The sequence below is a fragment of the Asterias amurensis genome, chromosome 7 (assembly GCF_032118995.1).
Source record: "Asterias amurensis chromosome 7, ASM3211899v1".
Taxonomy (NCBI): Eukaryota; Metazoa; Echinodermata; class Asteroidea; order Forcipulatida; family Asteriidae; genus Asterias; species Asterias amurensis.
In genome coordinates this window covers 2,762,413-2,769,875 of record NC_092654.1, presented here as the reverse complement: position 1 = coordinate 2,769,875, position 7,463 = coordinate 2,762,413, and the positions used below count along the sequence as shown (strand labels likewise).

Genomic DNA, 7,463 nt, shown 5'->3' with positions numbered 1-7,463 from the left:
TTTGTTTTTGGTCTACTTTCAAGATCTAGGGAAAACAATTTTCCGCCTCTTTAGAAATTCTGGATAGAACCCAGTTTCCGTTTATGCATTTTGAGTACAATGTGACATAACAACTGATGCCACAGAGTTCTTGCAGCTCTCCTAATGGTCAAAACCCCCAAAGCACTGAACTGATTGGCCTAGTCTGATGTCTGAAGGTAACGCTCCTAATTGGCCAATTTACCTTGAAGCAAAGTTTCTGATTAGTCACTGCATCATTGGTCTGTGATTGGTCAGAGCTGAGACAGGAAATGAATCCAATTGGTTCACCTTGGGATGCAACGTTCTTAATTAAATCATCACACACTGAAGTCAGGATGCCACTCTTGGAATTGGTGAATGTTTTCAAAGAAGATAGTGATATTTAAAGGAACAAGTTGCCTTGGATCGGTCGAGTTGGTCTTTGAAAAGCGTTTGTAACCGTTTTTTATAAAATGCATATGGGTAGAAAGATGTTGTAAAAGTAGAATACAATGATCCACACAAACATGCCTCGAAATTGCGTGGTTTTCCTTTTGACTTGTCAACTAACACGTCGGCCATTTATGGCGGTCAAAATTTTGACTCCCATAAATGGCCGACCATGTTAGTTCGCTTAGTAGAAGGAAAACCACGCAATTTCGAGGCAAACTTGTGTGGATCATTGTATTCTACTTTTAAAACATCTTTCCAACCATTTGCATTTTATAAAAAAAGGTTACAAACGCTTTTGTTTTGACCAACTCGTCCGATCCAAGGCAACGTGTTCCTTTAATTGGCCAGTTCACCTTGATGCAGTGTTGAATATTAGTCATAAGACACTGGCTTTCATTGGCCAGCACTCTACAGGCTTAGCACCTGATTGGTTGGTTCGCCTTGATGCAGGGTCATTATCAGGCAAGGACACTAATTGGTTAGTCTCACAGAGACAAATCACTGGGATTGGTTGGTTACTGACTAAATGCCCCTAAACAACAAAACCAATAACTTATTTTGTTAACAATTTATTTTTCAAATTTTAATTCATAGTTTGTTTATGGATAATTAAATTTAGGATTAAAACCTAATAACCTCATCATCATTTAATCATACCAATATCAAAAACGCTGTAGGTACATTTCTGAAAAAAATCTTCCAGAATAGTACGGAAAAAAGTAGCTATTTTGGTGTAAATTTTGATCCGTGTAATACGTTCCACTTTCAAATGACAACTGTATTAAGTGGGTTAAATCTTAACACATTGAATTAAGCATGGCCAGCCATACCAGAGTTTCACGAGTCACCAAACATTTTCGTAGACATCTACCGAATCTTACTATCGTGTCTCGTTCTTCGCAACGAGCCGCCTGGAAGATCAGTGTCATCAATCTGTCTCTGAGAGTTCGCCAACGCCGTAGTCCGATTAAAATCAATCAAAGCGTATGTGTCCGTCCTGCGACTGGACCCTTCCGAGTTCAAACTAGCCGGGGTCTTCGGCGGCGAGCTCGTCATACTCGAGCTACGACTCTGACGTGGCTGAACGATAGGCGTACAACCCGCGGCGTCCATCGTCTCCAAGTCTAAATCGGCGTAATTCATGCGACCCTTCGGCACCGGCTGGAGAACAACATTCGTAGCTCCATTGAAAACGGTTGGTCTAATCCCGACCTCTGATAGCACATCCAGATTAGCGTAGCTGTGTTCACTCACGGGGGACCGGTTACCCCCGACGCTGCCGTCGAAAATGAACTCCGACCCGGCACTTCCTTTGCTCGATGACGTACTGCACGGTGAGCGTAAATCACAGCAAAAGACAAAGTTGTTATGGGGGAGTTCCCCTACAGTGTCCAAGTTAGCGTAGTAACTACTGCCTGACGTACGACTACTGGGTGTCATCAGAGACGTCACGCTCATAGGGCTGGTAACAGACGCCGGTGATGCATTGCTGGTCGTACAATCATGATTACCAGCTTCTGAGGAACACACGACGGTCTCCGGTAAAGAGATCACATTTGCATTGCTGTTTAAGTTGAGACCACTGTTTTTCAACGGTGCCGTATTGCCGTTCACGATGTCCTGAACTGACGAGGGTTTCATGTAGTAGGGCTCAGGAAGGTTCGCAAGTGTCCGCGTCGTCATTGCCGATGACGGTAGCCTGATGCTGTCCATGTTACCGTTGACGTCATTTTGCACCTGGGTCAATGTATCAGTGTCTGTCATATCTGTGACTGTGAGCTGGGTCAGATCTTCATCAATATCATGTTTAAGACGAGCGTAGTTGACATTGGGGTCGTCCTCTTCGGAAGAAGGTCTGCTCTCTTCACTCACTTGGGGTAACAAGGAGGCCATGACTGAAGAGGAGTCAACCTGGAGTAGTGAATAAGGAATGCATGTTAGTTGCGCTGAAATAATGAGGTTCAAAACACCATACGGGCAGTGGGGCAAGAAAAATTTGTACACTGAAACATACGATAGCGATTGTGTTCACAGTCAAATAAAATCTTGTAGCACATTTTAAGACTTGTCATACCATTTAACAAACTTTTTCACTGTACCCCTCGTTTACTTTGAAAAGGAAAAAATTGCTGAATCGCCCACAACTGTTGCAAGGATTGTTACCCGCTGTTGTCAACTTAAATGTCAGAAAGTGAAAGGCGAAAAAATTGCCACTGTCCGAGATTTTAAAAAGACTGAAATGGGAAAGAAAGTTTGAATTTGCAAAAAGGGGGGCAAATCTCATTCCTGTCTAAATACTCATAAATCATTGGATCTATGGATTCATCATTTTGATTCTTCAAATAACACTAAGTTGGAACATTTCTTAAAATATTTTACTCACAGCATCTTCTTGAGGCGACTCTGGAATATCCGCAAAGGAGTTAGCATTGATGTAATGCACCGAGGTCCCGGGCGAAGACGGACTCTGCTGCCCTCCGGAGGCGGTCGTCGACGTCGACAACGATCGGCCGGTGAATGTTGCCAGACCGTAGGTACTTCCTGAAGCGATACTCCCGTTGTCGGTAAAGTGGGAGGGACCGGCCGAGAATGGGGATAGAGCCGGCGATGCCGTTTCCGTCGGCGTTGTTCCATTGCTGGTTTCTGACGCAGAGTAGCTGCCGTAACGGTTGGTGCCACCGCACGTCTGAGCGTTCTCCTGGACGTTGCGGAACAGGAACTCTGCTCGCTTGCATTTGAAGGCATAAATACCTAAAAGAACAAAGGTGAAGAAAACATATACAGACCAATTAATACATTGGCTTACACAAAAAAATTGAAGGTTTGTTCCAAACTAGCATTTACATTCAAAGTAAGGTTTTAGCCAGGAGTTGGTAAAAGGGTGTCAACTATTGCTGGAAACTTAAAAACTGGCTGTCCAACTTTACATTACATGTTCACATTAAATGTAAATGACAGACACAACAGGGTGTCTAAATTTAAAACAGGGTGTCCGAGAGACACACATACACTTTTGTTTTAAAACGTACCTTAAGTTGAGTTTAAACATCTCTTGCATGAACTACATGTACTACACACATAGACCCCTTAAATTTGAATTCCTCAGACCATAAAGACAGTTGCTCTGTCACATGATTAATGCAAGCTTTTGAAGAGTTGCATAAGAGACACCGAACACCGTTACACAGTTTTCAAGGAACGTGTACGACACAATGGAGCCAGGATATGCTCATCCAGAGGTTGCTATTCAAAAGCTTGCCTCAAACCATGTTTTGACATACATTGTTGTAATAACTGGGTTTTTTAGTCTGAGGAGTTCAAAATTAAGTGGTAACTTGTGACTATAAGGTAAATCATTGTGCCAGACATAGTTCAAATCAAACTCAAGAATGGCTTCTTGCCAAGCATGTTATCTCTAAGTATGTTAAGGTTATCAATGGTTACATTCTACCAGTTGAGGAACTGATAGGGATTATGATGGCTCGCGATGCACTGTAACTACATTGTACATTGTACAGGCAAAAGTACCTCCCGAAGTTAGCCATGCAATGTTGTAACCCGAAAAATAGCCCACGAGAAAATAGCCAGCCACACTTCAATTTGGAAAGTGTTTTTCGGTTTTCTATTTTTCTATTAAAGACAATTTTTCTTTTAACTGATCAGGGCAAAAATTCATGGCTCTGCTTACCGTAAACAAAAAATCAGCGCTTATGGGAGCAGGGAATTCCTCGCGTATTTCATAGATTAGCAGGTAATTTTTTATTGTGCTCGTGCGTACTTCACTTTACTAGGCATTCCTTACACAGCTAGCGCAGAAATTTGGCGCTATCACAGTAAGTGGAGACTTTGTAGACACTCTCTCAAGCTTTAAAACTAACTTGAATACTCACTTGCTTAGTCTAAGCTTAAAGTACATCATTAGCAGAGTTCTTTTTTCTATGCGCCAGGAGTGTCTTTCTGACAGACATGGCACACTAGAAATTATCATTATTTCTAAAGCTAAATTTAAACAAGAACAGACAACTAACCTGGCCCAGTTGCACAACGACGTCCGCTCTCGAACGAAAATAACTTCTTGTCGAACCCGTACCGTCTGAGACTCCTCAAGGGCCACTTGATGGGGTCTTTTCCTCTTTGGTGTAGGATGATGTCACTCTTTGTGACCTCGATCACAGCACGTCTGACCTCTGTTCCTTTATCATCAACGTTCCGAACCTAGAAAGATATAAAATATTTGATTTGATTTGATGTGATTTGAAATGGCTTATTGAGAAAAAATGCTAAATTGCACTTAAATTACATTAATTTAAAATTTGTTAATTACAAAGAAAAAAAGGAAAAGAAAACAAATTTAATATCAAGAGAACAAGATTTATAAATATTATTATTACGGTAGACCTCCAAGAACTTTTGTATTCATAATTGACACAAAATTATTAACATTGAGATAACTGCTACACTTTTTAGATATCCATTTTTATGAAAAACAGTTTTAAAACCAATGATGTAGCAGTTATCTCAATGTAATTTACAAGTTAATTAACAATCGCTGTATAAAAAGTGATTGAGTTTGTCAAATATATGATGTGCAACGAGTTACTCAATATTTATCTGTTGTTCATTTGGTGGCTTTCTAACAAAAAGATACCCATGATTGTGGCTGTGCACATTTATTATTTTCACAAATATTGTTTAATTTGGTTTTGCCCTTGATTCCCCTCCTAGACAGTCTGCTTTTCTTAATGGAGTGTTCCTTTCTCAGGAAAAGTTGCATTTCCCTCCAGAAGGAGATTCAAGGCCTTTTAAAGCATAAATCGAACTTAGACTTGTATCCTTCCCTATTCCTCTGCTGCCGCTTCCCAGGTTGTATAGTAAACTAGTGTGAGGTCCCTGGCAACATGGCAGGTAAGGGCACCCTCAAACAAAATTATTGACAATGATCAAATGATTTTTTTTTTTTTTTTTAAACCATTTTAAGGATTTTTCCCTCCACTTTTAAAAGGACTCTATCTATTGCAAAATCATTGCATCACAAAACTAATTTGACCTAATAAGAGCCCATCTTTAACAGAGATTCCAGTTTCTTACCTTAAACATGTTCTGCGCCAGTTTGACATCCTTAGGACGAATACAAGGCTGCTGGTTGCCCATTCTGATCTTTTCTAGTTAGTTTCCAGTAAGCAAGAAATCTAGTAGAGAAAAAGAACAAAACAAAAACTAACATTAGTACAATTTTCCTTTCCTCCCATTCCTCCTTCATTCATTGATCATCGTCTGCTTTCAAGCTCTTTCTCTTTTCATCTCTTTCCACTTGACTGCTTCTGTTACATTACCTGTTTATGTAGGTTGACAGTTACCCTTCGAGAAAGACTCTAGGGTTGAAGCATCAGACCATTAACTATTTCTTGCACATTTCCAATTCATCATGTTCATTAAAAAAGTCCCCATGTGAACATGTCTCAATAATTTGACCACGCATCAATTCTTTATCAAGTGAGTAAGACAGTACAAACTCATATCTTAGATTGTGATCGTTAACATGGTGTACCACTAAAAACACTTAACCCCGATTGGAGAGAGGCACTTCTCCTCTCCAATTTCCTCCTTCTTCTCATCATCATCATCATTGTCCTGAAGATCAGAACCAACATCTCAAGAGAAATCGACTATCCACAAATTAAATTTTCTGAGAACCCAAAATGATGATGGTTGTTTTCAATGTCCTTGAAGGATGTATTGTACAGCCCACACACTCTGCTTACCACATAATGTACAGTTTAAGCATCCCTCACATAGTAGAGACTACAAGGTATAACCATAGAGCAAGAACCTATAACCCAGGTAAGGGGGAGGGGTATGGGAAATACAGTTTCCATGAGAAAAAAACAACTTTTTCTTAGATTAGAAAATCTAAATACTGGGAGGCTACAAGGCCGGATGAGCAATAGATTCCCATCGAATTCACAGAAGGGCACAATATAAATAACATATTTTCCTAAAACTATAGCGCTTTATCACACCAGAGGGCATCTCAAACACTGCTTCTTTACATGCGAAGCTATACACTGTAGGAATTACAAGGAGGCTGTGGGGCTCTGTTGCCCTGGTCTTGGCCTTGATGCCCCTTCAGAAGTTTACCATAGACTTAAAGATTTTCCAATGGAACTGCCCTTTGCAAAATGAAATGTCCCTACCCAGGCATATAAAAAGGTTTGAACATTGTTTGACGACCCTCCCTGAAACACACACACACTTTTACCAATGTCTAAGATCAAAGACTTTGTTAACATGTGACCACCAAATTGTGAACATGTTTCAGAGTTTTAAATGAAAATATCCCTGTCCTCGCATGTAAAGAGAGGGTTAACAGGCTTTCCTAAAACACTTGTGTTAAAAAACTTTGCGTTAACAAATTCACTACCACCTAATTGTACTTACATGCTTCAGGTAATACTCCTTCAACCCTAATGTGGAACTCTGCATGTGGCCAAACTCTTAACACTCACTCGTGAGATCTTAATGTCCTAACAACAAATGACTAGCCAAACCATCAGCAAGAAGCCTTTTAAACCATCACTGTCCGACTAATAACTGAAGAATGCACCTGTCTGTGCTATGGTCTGAGTAGGTGCATTTATAACGGCTAAACCTAATGGCATATTTCATCCCAAATCCAGAGCAAATCCGTTAGCTGAAAACACTATTGATACCTCAACATTACCTAATTCAATTAACGAATGCACCACAAAGGAGATTACATACTTTTCATGCAGTAATCCACATGTTCCAATACAGCAATGGCTAAGCCGTACATCTTACATGGTTTGACACAAAAAAGTAAGTTGAAAACAAGGCTCTTAAGGATTGAACATCCTGTGCTCTCATCACTGGAGTATGCAGCTCTTGCAGACCCAGCCATACTTTAAGAGATTATCCCCCCACCACCTTCCCTATTCATCTTCACCATCTTTGTCTTACAAGACACTTCTAGGGTGGCCCTCCATTGACCT

At 40.4% G+C, this 7,463-nt stretch overlaps 1 protein-coding gene across 4 annotated transcripts in view; it reads right to left on the bottom strand.

The window, feature by feature from the left end:
* Positions 1-724: 724 nt before the first annotated feature.
* Positions 725-7,463, bottom strand: part of LOC139939358 (uncharacterized) — a 33,889-nt gene continuing 27,150 nt past the window's right edge. For 3 of the 4 annotated variants that reach the window (XM_071935165.1, XM_071935164.1, XM_071935166.1), the window contains 4 exons: positions 5,542-5,642; positions 4,482-4,668; positions 2,837-3,204; positions 725-2,364 (listed from right to left, as the gene is read on the bottom strand). In XM_071935165.1, coding sequence (XP_071791266.1) covers positions 1,321-2,364; positions 2,837-3,204; positions 4,482-4,668; positions 5,542-5,604 — 1,662 coding nt within the window. In that variant the 5' untranslated portion in view covers positions 5,605-5,642 and the 3' untranslated portion in view covers positions 725-1,320. Of the gene's footprint in view, positions 2,365-2,836; positions 3,205-4,481; positions 4,669-5,541; positions 5,643-6,891; positions 7,085-7,463 lie in introns of those variants that run through there. The other variant, XM_071935169.1, reaches the window with a different exon arrangement.